Below are 18,973 nucleotides of genomic sequence, written 5' to 3' on the forward strand. Positions count from 1 at the left end.
AAATCTGCATCACTATTTTGGACATAGTCTCAGAATAGAATTGAATCTGGGTGAATAATTTGGACATAGTCTCAGAATAGAATTGAATCTGTGTGAATATTTTGGAAATAGTCTCAGAATAGAATTGAATCTGGGTGAATATTTTGGAAATAGTCTCAGAATAGAATTGAATCTGGGTGAATAATTTGGACATAGTCTCAGAATAGAATTGAATCTGGGTGAATAATTTGGACATAGTCTCAGAATAGAATTGAATCTGGGTGAATAATTTGGACATAGTATCAGAATAGATATGAATCTGGGTGAATAATTTGGACATAGTCTCAGAATAGAATTGAATCTGGGTGAATAATTTGGACATAGTATCAGAATAGATATGAATCTGGGTGAATATTTTGGACATAGTCTCAGAACAGAATTGAATCTGGGTGAAGAATTTGGACATACTCTCAGAAAAGAATTGAATCTGGGTGAATAATTTGGACATAGCCTCAGAAAAGAATTGAATCTGGGTGAATAATTTGCACATAGTCTCAGAAAAGAATTGAATCTGGGTGAATAATTTGGACATAGTCTCAGAATAGAATTGAATCTGGGTGAAGAATTTGGACATAGTCTCAGAATAGAATTGAATCTGGGTGAATAATTTGGACATAGCCTCAGAAAAGAATTGAATCTGGGTGAATAATTTGGACAGTCTCAGAAAAGAATTGAATCTGGGTGAATAATTTGGGCAGTCTCAGAAAAGAATTGAATCTGGGTGAAGAATTTGGACATAGCCTCAGAAAAGAATTGAATCTGGGTGAATAATTTGGACATAGCCTCAGAAAAGAATTGAATCTGGGTGAATAATTTGGACATAGTCTCAGAATAGAATTGAATCTGGGTGAATAATTTGGACATAATTTCAGAATTAGAGTACCCATAACTTGTTCCAAAGCCAACATGCATGATGACCTTATTATGACCATTATTACATTGAAATTATTAACACAAGGTCAAGTGTAGTCGACTAAGTTTGAACTCTAAGAGCTTTATATTAAAAGTCATTCATCACTATAATAATAGTCTTTTTGCCTTTGAAGTACAGTTTAAATTTATTTGGAATTAGCTACACACTAGTGTACAATTTAAAGTCTTTATAAGTAGCTACACACTAAGTATACAGTTCAAGTCATTTAGAAGTAGTTACACACTAGTATAAAGTTTAAAGTCATTTAGAAGTAGCTACACACTAGAATAAAGTTTCAAGTCATTTAGAAGTAGCTGAACACTAGTATAAAGTTTCAAGTCATTTAGAAGTAGCTACACACTAGAATAAAGTTTCAAGTCATTTAGAAGTAGCTACACACTAGAATAAAGTTTCAAGTCATTTAGAAGTAGCTGAACACTAGTATAAAGTCTAAAGTCATTTAAAATAGCTACACACTAGTGTAAAGTTTAAAGTCATTTAAAAGTAGCTACACACTAGTATAAAGTTTAAGTCATTTAAAAGTAGCTACACACTAGTATAAAGTTTAAGTCATTTAAAAGTAGCTACACACTAGTATAAAGTTTAAAGTCATTTAAAAGTAGCTACACACTAGTATACAGTTTAAAGCCATTTAAAAGTAGCTACACCCTAGTAATACAGTTTAAAGGCATTTAAAAGTAGCTACACCCTAGTATGCAATATAAAGGCATTTAAAAGTAGCAACACCCTAGTATACAGTGTAAAGTCATTTAAAAGTAGCTACACCCTAGTATACAATATAAAGGCATTTAAAAGTAGCTACACACTAGTATAGTTTAAAGGCATTTAAAAGTACTACATGCTAATGTACAGTTTAAAGGCATTTAAAAGTACTACACGCTAATGTACAGTTTAAAGGCATTTAAAAGTACTACACGCTAATGTACCGTAAGGCATTTAAAAGTAATACACGCTAATGTACAGTTTAAAGGCATTTAAAAGTATCTATACCCTAGTATACAGTTTAAAGGCATTTAAAAGTAGCTACACACAAGTGTAATTCTTTGGGAATATTCTAAGCCTGATTCATTGGTTTCTCAGCTAGTTTTCATTTGGGGTATATCTAAATATGCCCAGGTCACAGACACAGGGCTTTTAAATTCATTTTGCTTGTCTGGGTCACAACATTATGGCTCCAGGACAGGCATGTACAGGTCATGGGTGGACACTGGGACACACATTGGTACTGGAACAATGCCTAGACTGATACAAACATCCCCAGGGCAATATAAGCTATTTAAAGATAATTGTATTAGAGCAGCCTTTAGTAATGTCAAGGTCATCTTCAAAGGACAAACAACAACAACAATGTTAGAGTGTCAGGCAGTAGACAGTGATGTGCATTTATTAAATAAATCTGTTAAAACATGTAATGCACACTTGCTTGTAAGTTAATCGAACTGCAAACTGAACAGACCCAGATAGCCATCAGATAACGCACAACAATGCACATACAAGCTCAAGTCAACATATGGATTGTATAATCTTTGTAAATGTACAGTTTACATTTATTCCAGCTTAAGGAAACTATTGCTAATTGATTTTTGTTGGAAAAAAATCCTATGTTATTTCTAAAAGGGATGTCCAGCATTTTTCTGATGAGTTTATAACATTTATGTAGGAAGAGATGAAACGATTATGAGAACTGACCACACCCATAGAAGGAAAGGCCATCCAGGTATAGTGACCTAAACTTTAGTGGAAAAACTTTCCGGGACTGTAATTGTAAAATCTGTTTACAGTAAATCACTTTATGCAATAGCAGGTCATTATCCAATTCTTATAATGTATTTAGAAAAAACATATGAACAACTTAGCAAATAAAATTTTAGATTATAAAAATAATATTTTCTCTATACATAGAAAGAGTATCAAGCTTGACAGGAAATTATTTGTTGATTTAATAAGAGACAAACTGTGCCATTTTATTTTGATTTATTTCTATGATATGACATACTTTAAGTAAATTGGTAGTCCATGTAATTATGTACGAGACAACTATTATATGTTGAACTTGACAAGTATTTATAAAGTTTGATAAAGTTCTCACATGACATGGCTCCAAAACAAAATGTAATGACAAGAACACACAAGCATGACCATTTTAAAGCTAAGAAATAAGCATAAATACATTTCATTTACAGTAGCAAAGTACATACACACACACATGCGCACACACGCACACATATAGCAGTGGAACTTGCAATAATAACAACACAGTAAGCTACATATTAAGTGTAACCCAAATTATTGTTTGATTGGTCTTAAACATGAATAAAGAAAGTTGCTAGTTTCCTTCTGCTTGAATTGCAATCTACACACAATACACAAGGTATAGGCCAATCAGAGCTTGTATCTGTTTTGTTGCTCAGTATACATAACTGTCATAATATCACCTGTGATGCTGAAAGTACAATTGTTTTCATAAACATCCTGATATAGATATTTTTTAAAATTTCACATTTAATAATCTTCAACAAAGCCCCACCTCAGAATATGCCTCTAAGATGTTACATGTATACAGGGCCTGCGCCAGACCCAGCCAGACTATCTGGCGCCCTAGGCAAGGTTAGATTCTGGCGCCCCCCCACCCCCACCCCCTGGAAAATATCAATTTCAAAATTATAAACAATAATTTTTTTTTTTAAATGCACCCCCTGAAATCAGCGCCCTAGGCGGCTGCCTAGTTTGCCTATATGGTAGCGCCAGCCCTGCGTGTATAAATAAATGGTACACAGTCATGCTGAAGTAAAGTGGTTGGGGAGGTTTATTCAGCTAATTGTCATACAGACAATTAAAAGGAAAGGTGGTCTGGTATATATATAACCAACATTTCACCTATTGCTTAATTGCTTGATAATAGCTAGAATGATGTGTTAAGACCTTTGATGACTGCTGTGGGAGAGCCCATTATGCTAATTTGCAAAGGTAAACTTAACAAAGGGGGGAGAAAAAAAACAGATTCGTTTTCAGTAATAGATAAATAAAAAAAAAGATGCATGTTGAAGAACAAATGTGATTACACATCATGTTTACAAACAGCAGTAATGTTTCTTTGAAGTCAGATTTGTGATTCCACAGGTGAATGATTCTATCAGTTGAAGGGAAAATTAATGATAACACCCTCCCTTACTTCCAATTAGCACAAGGTAACTAACTCTTTTGCAGTTCACAACATGACCCCTCAGTGACTCTTCTATTTTTTCTATACTATATGTGCACTTCCCCATTTCAAGTAAGAGATTCACTTTTTAAGGCAAAATGCCTATACATATTTACAAGGATTGAATAAGACATCAGCAAATAAAGCACTCAAAGTCCAGCAAAACTAAATTTCAGAATTCCTGGATGATGGAGTTTTACTTTGTGAAGCAAATTAGCAATAGATAGCATCTAATTCTTTGCTCAAACAACTTATCAACATATGACTTACTGGAGTGTACAACATTCATCAAAATAGTTGGACCATCTGTATATAACCAAGGGACAAACCAGAACACATTCAACTGCATTAAGGCTTTGAGGGACAACTGGGGTATTTAGGATAAAGTATGGGGTTGTTATAGGACACACAGTACTAATTATATGGAAAAATGGGAACCAACCTGGAAATGGGTGACATAAAATAGAGTATATATGGGTTTGGCTGACCATAATTGGTTAATAATGTAAGTTATGTTTTAGAAAAAAAGAATCTTTTGAGTGTTTATCCTAGTTGTAAGTTAACAAAATAGAGACATTGTTTTATTGGTGGAATTTCAGTCATTTAACAGTCTTGAGTTTGGAACACTCATTACTAAAATTAGCACCTGACTCTTTGGTGCAGGATTGAAAGTACATGTTTCAAACACATGCAGGTCTAGAAAATGCTGTGACTCATATCCTTTCCTCTACAAAGAAGCCGACTTCCAGGTTTAATCTATACTGATAAATATAGGTTTGATCATGAGCACTCAAAAATTTTAAGTTAATGAATTTCAAATATCATCGTGTTTGCATAGGTTTACTGTGGTAACTGAATTAGTACCGTGAGTTTTATAGATATTGAAATACATAATGAAAGCAGCCCTAAAGCTGTCCTTTATATATGTATAATTATTCTACCTATATTAGACTAAATATTAGATGGTATAGACCTTTATATAGTTTAAAGAAATGTAATTGTATCCACAGCAACCAGGGAGTCCCCATGACTGCCCCATATGAACTTGAAAATATTATATCCCCACCCCAACCCCATTGCCCCAGTGAAATGGTAAGTCCCAAATTAGTTGTATATTTTTTTCTATAGAGACAAGTATATCTTGTGGTCAAACTGTATCGGGTACAATTCTGACAATGCCAACATTCAAGATTCATACAGAAAATCAAGCAGGCATGTTTGAACAACAGATTAATCCAGTCTCTGATGTGTGCAGAGAGAAACACAACTGACACTTGCATTACCTTCAAACACCATACTGATTTACTGAGAGCAGCAAAGAATCCATCAAATTAAGCCATTATTTTGCCATCCAATGGATTTTACAGGCAGAAAATTGTGTGTATATGTTTTTATTTAATGTCAGTGTGATTGTGATTATGTGATTGTTTGCACACATGTGTATGTGTATGTTGATGATAGTTGACAATGCTAAATGTGCCTGCCATTTTGTTCCTTTTAAGTGTATTAAATACTTTAAAGAAAACAAACAAATTATTTTCTGTTATTCAGATTTGAATTTACATTCATTTAATATAGGCTTATATGGAAAGATAGCCCATTCTCAAGTCACTTTTTATGTAATGCACTCTGACCACACTTGGGTCCTTAAAACACACATTTTGAGTCTCAAAACCCATCAGCACTGTAAGGGAATATTAACTTTATGATGGCAGATCTGGGTATGTGCAGCTTGAAGTAGGACTTGTCTTTCATGTCAGTATATATACGTTTTATGGCACCATAATTCAATAAATACGTATCTTTAATTCACTTAATATGTATCACTGGCTACTGGTTAATGTTGTTCAAATATTATTAGATTCCAGTAATTTAATTATCTTTCCCAGCGCTGTTTATAAAAGTCTGTTTACACTGTATTTACTGGTACCTTAGAAGTGTGTACCCCAGTGTCAACTCTTGACCTGGACTTATCTACCTTGAGGCCTAATCCGTTACTAAACTGTATAATTGTTGTCAACAAATATTTGCTGATGACAACATTTGATTGTAGCATGTTTACTTCTTGTATACCATCTTATTTACCCAGCCAAAGTACAGTTACATAACAAAATAATCAGAATAATCAATTTGGACATGATTTGGCCAGTTCAACCTGGTTAAAATGTGCATGCCACTTTGTACTGTATGATCAATACTGAATATTGCTTACATGTACATAAGCAAAAAGAAAAACATTTATCAAATACAACTGCATCATAGAAATGAGCATATGTATTGTAAATAAATACAACCACAGAAATTTGCTTTTCTCATCTTGCAGTTTGTTTTAATTTAATGGCCACATTTTTTATTTGAAATCTTTAACATAATCAAAGTAATATGACAACTGACCAGTGGCCTAAGTGGTTAGAGCATCTGCCTCATGTGTGACAACACAGGTTTGGTTGGCCTGGTGTCAGGATAATGTGACTGGTGGGATGATGCCGTAATGCTAGTCATCACTACAAACTGCCACACTGCAGACATCATAATGATTATGACTGATAAATTGTTAAAGATACATTAAATATTCAAATCACACACACACACACACACACACTCATGCCAATTAGAGTTCTTTTAGAAACAGAAAAAATAAGCTAAGATTTGGATAGGTGAAGTGAGAGCCACTATGGAGATATGTATTTGTCATAATGAGATCTAATCTAATCTGTGTGATTAAAGGATTATCAAAGGCATTTTGTAGTCACAGCCTACATAATTAACTGTTGATCAAAAATCAGTGGTGATTTAATTGATGGGTGCTGAAAAATAATAACATACTGGCACAGTTGCAAACAGAATCCAGGTCAGGAGAGTTTGCCTTTATAAAGTTTTGTTTACAAGGTTACTGTGATAGATACAAAATCACCATTCATCACACCTTTGTTAGGAAAGCAGGGGCGGATTAAGGCTCACTGGTGCCCTAAGCACTGACAAATCTTGGTGCCGCCCTCCTTTCCACGTACACCTGGGAAGATACCCCTAGGGTGCATCATGATCAAGAAACAGAACATTATGATCAATTTGCACTAGTTTTATCAATTTTTTTTACAAATCTTCATTCGTTTTTTTTTCTTCTTTTCACCCTTTTCTCAACTTTGTGGTGCCCCTTTTGGCCCTGGTGCCCTAAGCATGTGTTTATCTGCTTAATGGTTAATATGCCCCTGTACGAAAGGTAATATATAGTTACTATACATATGCAGTCAGATGTATCATTATTTAACACAGTTAATGCAGATACTTCCATTCAGAGTTCAGCTTTTATTACTGGAATTATATGATCCTTAGAATTAATTATCCATATGACATCTATGTCTTCAGTTGGTCCTGATGATCAACATTTTATTGGACAATCAACATTTTATTGGACAATCAACATTTTACTGGACAATTAACATTTTACTGGACAATTAACATTTTACTGGACAATGAACATTTTACTGGACAATCAACATTTTACTAAACAATCAACATTTTACTGGACAATTAACATTTTATTAACATTTTACTAGACAATTAACATTTTACTGGACAATTAACATTTTATTAATATTTTACTGGACAATTAACATTTTACTGGACAATCAACATTTTAATGGACAATCAACATTTTACTGGATAATCAACATTTTACTGGACAATTAACATTTTACTGGACAATCAACATTTTACTGGATAATCAACATTTTACTGGACAATCAGCATTTTACTGGACAATTAACATTTTATGACATTTATATAGTGTCAGCAAGGTGACTGACATTAAACCAGCATACCAAGCTGAACATGTCATACTATACTGACTAATACCTTTTCTAGTGATAGTACCAGTATGCAGACATTGTTTGACTTTGATTGAAATTTGGCAGTTTGTTTATTGTTTGATATCCTGGAACCAGACCATACCAAAAGATAAAAGTATGAGTTCCAGTATCCAACCACCCCACCTCCAATACATCTACCACAATTACAAACAATTTTGCTCTATATGCACTGAAGATCTACAGTAGTGAAAGCCTATTAGTGGTAAAACAGTATCCATTTAGGACAGCTATAGTATTCCAAAACCATTAGAGGTAAACAGGCCTTCATTTAGAAGAGCTAGTAGTAAACGGACATTATAAGAACTAAAGGTGGTGATCTACAGTTTCAAAATTTTCATAGGGTTAGAATTTTAAAGAAAACGAATTTCTCTGTGTTTCATCACTGGTTATACTAGCTCTTAAAAAATACCTTGTATATCTTAGGTATTGCTCAAAGAACCTTTAATTCCCTTTATTTTGGTATATGATTGATGCATGTAATATGTGTTATAGAGTATACGGCTTGGCCTTACTCCAGATGTGGACCTTTCAAAAAAACTGCTAGCTCCATTTGGTCATTTTTACTTTCTGGATTTCAGAGGCAAACTGTATAAAAATAAGGGCCAGTAACCTTTTTTTTACATTTTATATATTTGATAATTCTTTCATTGCACTTTTAGAAGCTGATATTGTCTAATTGGGCAAAATTCATTTTCCCAATTTTAATTGGTGCTAAAGATAGTGTACTTTAGACTAAATCAGGCTGATTTGTTTAGCACAAGGGAGCAGTCATTTTAGTCAATAGTGTGCTTAGATCATGTACAATTTCCAAAAGATCAATATCCAAAGAAATGTCAGCCACATTACATCAAAGTAGCATAGAAGTCTGCAAACACTCTCTTAACTGTGCATGTTTCAAGCACTAACAACTTCACCTTACATACATCACTGTATTAAAAGTACATAATAACTGATGATTGTCCCCACAGTAGCTGTAGTCCATTAGAGGCAAAATGATCTCCATTTAGAAGAACTTCAATAGTCAAAGACTATTACAGGTAAAACAGCCTCCATTTAGGAAAGCTGCAATTTTTAGATGGTTAACAGTAATGCAGACTGAGACTCCAGTCTTCTTATTTTCATATTTTGTGCTCATGAATTTTTCTGATCAGTTTAAATAAACACTATAACAAACATGATGTATGTTTACCCCAAATAAACTTAGGCAAAGAGAAATTAGTTGCATGTCTTCAAGTATTGACTGGGTCAAGTCATAATATTTAGATAACCACAACAGAGAAAGAAATACTTTATATTAACCAAGAAACATATGCACAAATTTTTCATCACATTTCTAAATATAGTTTGATGAACTTTGACATGAGCATCCATGCATAGGAGACTTCCAGAATTGGACAAAAAATGCTGATGTTTGATAAAAGACAGTCATCAGACGAACTATAAAACATTTGTTAGGCAATCAGCAGGTTTGGAGAAATTTCACCAGATAACATACTACTGTCCCAGCTTTCTTGGTCAGCTACTCTTGCTTTGGCTATTAAGAAGGTAGTGTTTAGGTGAGTGATCTCAGGCCCACATAGGTCTCTTGCTAATTAAAGACAAGTACAGCCAAAGTTAAACTTTTCTCATTATGTATTAACCTTTTCTAACAGTTGTCTTACAAAATCATGGAGTATTACTACAATTTCTTCTTCACCAGAGAAAGCATGTGCTACTATGTTTTGCATACCTATGGTAATAAGTGTTGATTTTACTCTCTTAATAAATACATACTGGTATTAAAGAAGTAATTTTAATTTGCATTTTTATTTTCTGTCAACTGATTTACTGATCTGAAAGCAATAGTACAAAGTTAGGCCCTGTCCATGCTTTTCTTCCATTCTCTTTTGGGGGCCCCAAGTGGCCAAGTGGTCTAAAGCGCTCTCCATTACGGATCACTGCCATCTCACCTCTGTCTGCATGGGTTCAAGTCTCGGATTTAGCCAATGTGGTATGTGAGAAAGCTTGCCAGTAGCTTCTCGAGGGTCGGTGGTTCTTTCCGGGGATTTCCCGGGTTCTTCCTCCACCATTAATACCAGCTGCCATGTATAGCCTATTGTGTGCTGAAAAATGGCATTAAACCCTACAACAACAACAACAACCATTCTCTTTTGCTAATATGGGGTATTGTTAGATTTTCCATTGCTTCAAATATATCTTAAAACTAGGTTTTAATCTAGAGCAAATATGGGCTTTAGGATGTTTAATATATATCATATTTGTGAAAGACCAATTTAGAAAACAAGAGGATGGATCTCTGTTTTATGTTAGTTTGAATGTAATTTTTATTGAAGACTAATGTTGATTTTACTCATTGTGAAACTATTGCAATGTTTGAAACAATAACTGTTTATTCATATGAATATAATATGTATCTCTTCATGGGAGAGGTAAAAGAAGGGAGATCACAACCCATTCATGAGGCATTAGACTTTGCAGGTGGTCAGCCCTTCCTGATGAAGGTTGACGTGTTTACATCGAGGCATAAAAATTGTTACCTTAATGGAAGACAAACATGTTTCTTTAAATCTTGGGTAGATTAAAATCTTGTTCGAAACTTCTTGTTGCAGTGGAAAATGTTTAAATTACCCAGAGTTCAGACGCATCCATGGAGGTTATCCAAAATCTGCATGTTTGGGAAATCTACAGGTGTTTTGAAGACTATAGGAATAATTCAAAGCAACAAGGATCCGAAAAATCAGGATTTTCTATATAATCTATGTGAGTGTCCATTTGTGTTGATTCCTGGAATTACTACAAGTATGAATTTAATGAACCAATAAAAAATATTTTATATGTAAGGACAAGCAGTTCTTGTTTTAGCATTTTATTGGTATCAACTTTTGTACCTTTGAGACTATTTATGTTTTTTTTAGCACTTAAAATAATTTGGATGGAAAATAGGGTCATCTTGTCTTTACAAATAAAATATTTTTGACTGGGTCTTTGTAGCAATATCATGAAATCCATGCAAATTCACACTCAGCAAATTATGTGTCACCTTGCATCCATGCCAAAGTATCAAAGTATATAACATTTCTTATTTGAATAAGCAAATCACACCATAGCCCCTTGTGAACTAAAGACCTTACAGTTAGAATACATTGCGATAAAAAGCATTTATGTTGACATATAAAAATGTTTTATCTTTTCTAGGGCCCAGTATTTAGCACATGGTACAGTATGCTTGATAGTACATTCAGAATGGCCAAATTTGGAAATTTAAAAATGGTATTTTTTGATCAGGTAAGTTAGTATTCCTTTTATTGTATTGTTACATGTTTAGGCTCTTACAAAACATAACAAGAAACAAGTGAAGACAACAAGCTTTGTAAAATTTAAACAATAATTTATTTTCCTAGAAAAACAAGGTAAAAATGAGACAAAGAATTTATGGTTTTACGAGACAAATCAAAAAGAATCAAGGAATTAAAAAATAGAAGTCCTAGTAATAAACAGTCCTTATGAAACTGAGTTCCAATCCCAATGAAATCCAAAATGAAGGCAATGATGTATGCTGTGGTCAGCATCATATGGATGTGTCAACAGATCTTTGTTGAATCGCAGAAAATAATATTCCAGTGTTTGAATTCTGTGTAAATTTTGAAACTGTCCTTGTCCAAGAATTAATTTAGAGCACAAGTATTTCCAGGGAAAAATAAAATAAATAATCTCTTGGAATCCAAATAATTTGAAGAAAACAAAATAATTAGCCCCAAAAACTGGTCACAATATAAAACACTTGGACTTCTCCAGTGTTAAGGCACAGAATGACTATTCTTTCTCGAAACATGAATATTAAGTCTAAGTAAGATGCAAGAGAGATGCCTGGATATGGGTCAATCCACTGGAAAAACCTAATTGATACATGTTATTTATCACATACTCCAAGTATGGCCTTGATTTCACTTTATAAATCTTACTCTGATAAAGAATCAGAAAAACAAAAGTTGTTTACTACAACTCTTACTGGTTCTGAATCAAGGTCAGGAACTAGGTCAGAATTAAATGCAAAGTTTCTATAAAGTTGTTTATGTCAAAAATAAAATAAATCAGAACTGAACTCTATCGCAGTAAATAAAGTTGCATTACAATAGCAAGTAATGGAATAAAAAAAATTATAACTTACAAACAAACAATTAAATATAATCAAATATAAGTTAAATCAAAAATACATCACAGTATGATCAAATATAGACTTTCATCACTTATAGTAAAAGAACTATAGTAACCAAATGGATATTTATAGCTCACTTTGCCATAATAACCAAATGAATATTTTTAGCATTCTTTACCATCATTAATTAAATGGATATGTTAGCCTTACTTTGCCATCATTAATTAAATGGATATGTTAGCCTTACTTTGCCATCATTAATTAAATGGATATCTTAGCCTTACTTTGCCATCATTAATTAAATGGATATCTTAGCCTTACTTTGCCATCATTAATTAAATGGATATCTTAGCCTTACTTTGCCATCATTAATTAAATGGATATCTTAGCCTTACTTTGCCATCATTAATTAAATGGATATGTTAGCCTTATTTTGCCATCATTAATGAAATGGATATCTTAGCCTTACTTTACTATCATTAATTAAATGGATATATTAGCCTTACTTTGCCATCATTAATGAAATGGATATCTTAGCCTTACTTTGCCATCATTAATTAAATGGATATCTTAGCCTTACTTTACTATCATTAATTAAATGGATATGTTAGCCTTACTTTGCCATCATTAATTAAATGGATATCTTAGCCTTACTTTGCCATCATTAATTAAATGGATATCTTAGCCTTACTTTGCCATCATTAATTAAATGGATATCTTAGCCTTACTTTGCCATCATTAATTAAATGGATATCTTAGCCTTACTTTGCCATCATTAATTAAATGGATATCTTAGCCTTACTTTGCCATCATTAATTAAATGGATATCTTAGCCTTACTTTGCCATCATTAATTAAATGGATATGTTAGCCTTATTTTGCCATCATTAATGAAATGGATATCTTAGCCTTACTTTACTATCATTAATTAAATGGATATATTAGCCTTACTTTGCCATCATTAAATAAATGGATATCTTAGCCTTACTTTGCCATCATTAAATAAATGGATATATTAGCCTTACTTTGCCATCATTAAATAAATGGATATCTTAGCCTTACTTTGCCATCATTAATTAAATGGATATCTTAGCCTTACTTTGCCATCATTAATTAAATGGATACGTTAGCCTTACTTTGCTATCATTGATTAAATGGATATCTTAGCCTTACTTTGCTATCATTGATTAAATGGATATGTTAGCCTTACTTTGCCATCATTAATTAAATGGATATCTTAGCCTTACTTTGCTATCATTAATTAAATGGACATCTTAGCCTTATTTTGCCATCATTAATGAAATGGATATCTTAGCCTTACTTTACTATCATTAATTAAATGGATATATTAGCCTTACTTTGCCATCATTAAATAAATGGATATCTTAGCCTTACTTTGCCATCATTAAATAAATGGATATATTAGCCTTACTTTGCCATCATTAATGAAATGGATATCTTAGCCTTACTTTGCCATCATTAATTAAATGGATATATTAGCCTTACTTTGCCATCATTAATTAAATGGATATGTTAGCCTTACTTTGCCATCATTAATTAAATGGATATGTTAGCCTTACTTTGCCATCATTAATTAAATGGATATGTTAGCCTTACTTTGCCATCATTAATTAAATGGATATCTTAGCCTTACTTTGCCATCATTAATTAAATGGATATCTTAGCCTTACTTTGCTATCATTGATTAAATGGATATCTTAGCCTTATTTTGCCATCATTAATGAAATGGATGTCTTAGCCTTACTTTATGATCATTAATTAAATGGATATGTTAGCCTTACTTTGCCATCATTAATTAAATGGATATCTTAGCCTTACTTTACTATCATTAATTAAATGGATATGTTAGCCTTACTTTGCCATCATTAATTAAATGGACATCTTAGCCTTATTTTGCCATCATTAATTAAATGGATATGTTAGCCTTACTTTGCCATCATTAATTAAATGGATATCTTAGCCTTACTTTGCCATCATTAATTAAATGGATATCTTAGCCTTACTTTGCCATCATTAATTAAATGGATATCTTAGCCTTACTTTGCCATCATTAATTAAATGGATATGTTAGCCTTATTTTGCCATCATTAATGAAATGGATATCTTAGCCTTACTTTACTATCATTAATTAAATGGATATATTAGCCTTACTTTGCCATCATTAATGAAATGGATATCTTAGCCTTACTTTGCCATCATTAATTAAATGGATATCTTAGCCTTACTTTACTATCATTAATTAAATGGATATGTTAGCCTTACTTTGCCATCATTAATTAAATGGATATGTTAGCCTTACTTTGCCATCATTAATTAAATGGATATCTTAGCCTTACTTTGCCATCATTAATTAAATGGATATCTTAGCCTTACTTTGCCATCATTAATTAAATGGATATCTTAGCCTTACTTTGCCATCATTAATTAAATGGATATCTTAGCCTTACTTTGCCATCATTAATTAAATGGATATCTTAGCCTTACTTTGCCATCATTAATTAAATGGATATGTTAGCCTTATTTTGCCATCATTAATGAAATGGATATCTTAGCCTTACTTTACTATCATTAATTAAATGGATATATTAGCCTTACTTTGCCATCATTAAATAAATGGATATCTTAGCCTTACTTTGCCATCATTAAATAAATGGATATATTAGCCTTACTTTGCCATCATTAAATAAATGGATATCTTAGCCTTACTTTGCCATCATTAATTAAATGGATATCTTAGCCTTACTTTGCCATCATTAATTAAATGGATACGTTAGCCTTACTTTGCTATCATTGATTAAATGGATATCTTAGCCTTACTTTGCTATCATTGATTAAATGGATATGTTAGCCTTACTTTGCCATCATTAATTAAATGGATATCTTAGCCTTACTTTGCTATCATTAATTAAATGGACATCTTAGCCTTATTTTGCCATCATTAATGAAATGGATATCTTAGCCTTACTTTACTATCATTAATTAAATGGATATATTAGCCTTACTTTGCCATCATTAAATAAATGGATATCTTAGCCTTACTTTGCCATCATTAAATAAATGGATATATTAGCCTTACTTTGCCATCATTAATGAAATGGATATCTTAGCCTTACTTTGCCATCATTAATTAAATGGATATATTAGCCTTACTTTGCCATCATTAATTAAATGGATATGTTAGCCTTACTTTGCCATCATTAATTAAATGGATATGTTAGCCTTACTTTGCCATCATTAATTAAATGGATATGTTAGCCTTACTTTGCCATCATTAATTAAATGGATATCTTAGCCTTACTTTGCCATCATTAATTAAATGGATATCTTAGCCTTACTTTGCTATCATTGATTAAATGGATATCTTAGCCTTATTTTGCCATCATTAATGAAATGGATGTCTTAGCCTTACTTTATGATCATTAATTAAATGGATATGTTAGCCTTACTTTGCCATCATTAATTAAATGGATATCTTAGCCTTACTTTACTATCATTAATTAAATGGATATGTTAGCCTTACTTTGCCATCATTAATTAAATGGACATCTTAGCCTTATTTTGCCATCATTAATTAAATGGATATGTTAGCCTTACTTTGCCATCATTAATTAAATGGATATCTTAGCCTTACTTTGCTATCATTGATTAAATGGATATCTTAGCCTTATTTTGCCATCATTAATGAAATGGATATCTTAGCCTTACTTTATGATCATTAATTAAATGGATATGTTAGCCTTACTTTGCCATCATTAATTAAATGGATATCTTAGCCTTACTTTGCGATCATTAATTAAATGGATATCTTAGCCTTACTTTGCCATCATTAATTAAATGGATATCTTAGCCTTACTTTGCCATCATTAATTAAATGAACATCTTAGCCTTATTTTGCCATCATTAATTAAATGGATATGTTAGCCTTACTTTGCCATCATTAATTAAATGGATATCTTAGCCTTACTTTGCCATCATTAATTAAATGGACATCTTAGCCTTATTTTGCCATCATTAATTAAATGGATATCTTAGCCTTACTTTGCCATCATTAATTAAATGGATATCTTAGCCTTACTTTGCCATCATTAATTAAATGGACATCTTAGCCTTATTTTGCCATCATTAATTAAATGGATATGTTAGCCTTACTTTGCCATCATTAATTAAATGGATATGTTAGCCTTACTTTGCCATCATTAATTAAATGGATATCTTAGCCTTACTTTGCTATCATTAATTAAATGGATATCTTAGCCTTACTTTGCTATCATTAATTAAATGGATATGTTCACTTTGCCATCATAACCATTATTTTTTATTCATTTTGCTATAGGTCATTTATGAGCCTTTGCTACAGCCCAACATCCAATTGCACTTTGTTCATCAGTAATTATTTGTTATCACTTAAAAGATTTTATCTCTAAATAGACTGTGGTCAAATATTGTATGACAGATTACATTGTATGACACATATTACATTGTATGAGAGATTACATTGTATGAGAGATGACATTGTATGAGATGATGACAGATTACATTGTAGAGATGACATTGTATGAGAGATGACATTGTATGAGAGATGACATTGTATGACACATATTACATTGTATGAGAGCTTACATTGTATTAGAGATGACATTGTATGAGAGATTACATTGTATGACATATTACATTGTATAACAGATATGTCTAATTTTTATATCAATATGGATATGTCTAATTTTTATATCAATATGGATATGTCTAATTTTTATATCACTATGGATATGTCTAATTTTTATATCAATACAGATAAGTATAATTTTTATATCAATATGAATATGTCTATGTTAAATTTCCTAGAGATCCAAGGTAGCTCATCTGGTACAGAGTCTACTTGTGATCCAACATTATGGGATCAGTACCCACCCAGTTCAGCCCAAAATGGCTTCCGCAGTGTGAAAGACAATTAGCTCCCATTTCCTCTGTATAATAAAGCCAGTAATGTTAAAAGTGGCCAAAAGTTCTAAGTAGTTTTAAAAAATTTAAAAAATCTCCTATGGTAGACAAAAGCACACATCAGGGTAGGGAGCCAGGGATACTGGCAGTAAAAACAATCTGCACACAAACACATACATCATGGTATGGAACTAAGGATGCTGAAAGATAAAACAATTTGAAGATGAAAATGCAGTTTCCAGACCACTTTGTCAGGAAAATTTAATGTCTCACCATCACCCTCCAAATGACTGGAATTTTACTGTAGTTTTGTTTCTGTTTCAGGGTGTGTTTGCACCATCATTTATTCTGTTTTTCTTCATGGCCATGGCTGCAATGAAAGGAGAAAGTATGCATGAGATTAAAGACAGAATTAACAAGGTAATTTTAACATCATATTCTCAGGTTTCATACCAGTATAACTGTTACTTGACAATTTTTGGTGGGAGTTGAACAAAGATCATAATTGATACGCTTCTAATTGTTTTACTTCTTGTCATTTTTTATTTTGACTCTGGATCACAGGTGAGACATAATGATTAATTGTCCAATGGTGCTGTCATCATAGGTGTCAATTTTAAGGTTTTACATTGAGCACTTTCTCTGACACTTTTGTTTACAGTCATAACATTTGATGGGTAGTATTACTCATTATGTAGGTCACAATGATATACTTTTCAACTCAGTTTCACTGATACTGGTATGCACAGTCATGAAGCTAGGTAGGTACATTTATCTGGGATTGTATTTACTCACCACAGCATAAGTAGGTAACATTGATGAAGATTCACCCTCCAGTGATTTATATCAAGTTTCTGAATTTAGCTTAGTTTCTATGACAATTGTATAGGTAGTTATGTAACTTTATTAGTATGTATAAACATCTTGGAAGATAATACCAATTATAGTTAAATAAAAGTCACAGTTACCAACAATTTTTGCTCTTGAAACTATAAGAATTTTGGATTATGCCATAAAGGAAAATGACCATGTCACCAATGTAGTTTTAATGTATTATGGCAGCGATATCTTTGAGACTATAAAATTTGAATATTTCATTAAAAGATATATCACCATTGTCTTAAAACTCTTGGTATTTTTTGAAAGTCCAGTGTACTGTAGCAATAGATCCAGTCATATTATCTGCAAGTCAGGACCATGACAAAACTAAAGACAGCAGAAGTAAAGAATCTCACTACAAATATATCTTATATTTTAACATGTTTTAAGACTTCAGTTTCATTTTCCTTTTGTCTCCTTTTTAGGATTATTTTGCTGTGATGTATACCAATTATCAGGTAAGCAGTTCATATAACAATAAATTTGTTATTTTGATGTGTTGTATACCAATTATCAGGTAAGCATTTTATATAATGATAAATTTGTTATTTTGCTGTGTTGTATACCAATTATCAGGTAAGCAGTTTGTAAAAACTAAACTTAAGTTCAATAAACCTTAATTTTTAAAAATGTGATTGATGAGTTAGTTACACTTTTATAACAGTATACTTATTCATCATGAGCATTAAAGGAGAGACAAGAGTGAACAATAAATAGTTCAAATCATGGATTTATATAGGCATTAGCTTTGTTGATATAATACAAATAATAATTATAGTTTGGGCATAATAATAGTGATCCTTGCTCAAGCCAAACAATACATGGTAGAATCCAGTCCAGTATCTGTTGTCCTTCATGGTAATGGATGCCTAAAAAGGGTGTAGCATGGATAAGTCCCGATAAAGTCATAATTATAACTATTTACTTTCAGCATAT

At 32.1% G+C, this 18,973-nt stretch overlaps 1 protein-coding gene across 1 annotated transcript in view; it reads left to right on the plus strand.

The window, feature by feature from the left end:
* The window catches only part of LOC149771404 (mitochondrial inner membrane protein Mpv17-like), a 70,419-nt gene that overhangs the window by 35,428 nt on the left and 16,018 nt on the right, over window positions 1-18,973 (plus strand). Inside the window, exons 3-5 of the mRNA XM_089948507.1 lie at window positions 11,240-11,329; window positions 17,483-17,578; window positions 18,463-18,495. Coding sequence (XP_089804633.1) covers window positions 11,240-11,329; window positions 17,483-17,578; window positions 18,463-18,495 — 219 coding nt within the window. The remainder of the gene's footprint in view (window positions 1-11,239; window positions 11,330-17,482; window positions 17,579-18,462; window positions 18,496-18,973) is intronic.

This window comes from Sinohyriopsis cumingii, unplaced genomic scaffold, assembly GCF_028554795.1.
Source record: "Sinohyriopsis cumingii isolate HCF-2022 unplaced genomic scaffold, ASM2855479v2 utg001870l, whole genome shotgun sequence".
Taxonomy (NCBI): domain Eukaryota; kingdom Metazoa; phylum Mollusca; class Bivalvia; order Unionida; family Unionidae; genus Sinohyriopsis; species Sinohyriopsis cumingii.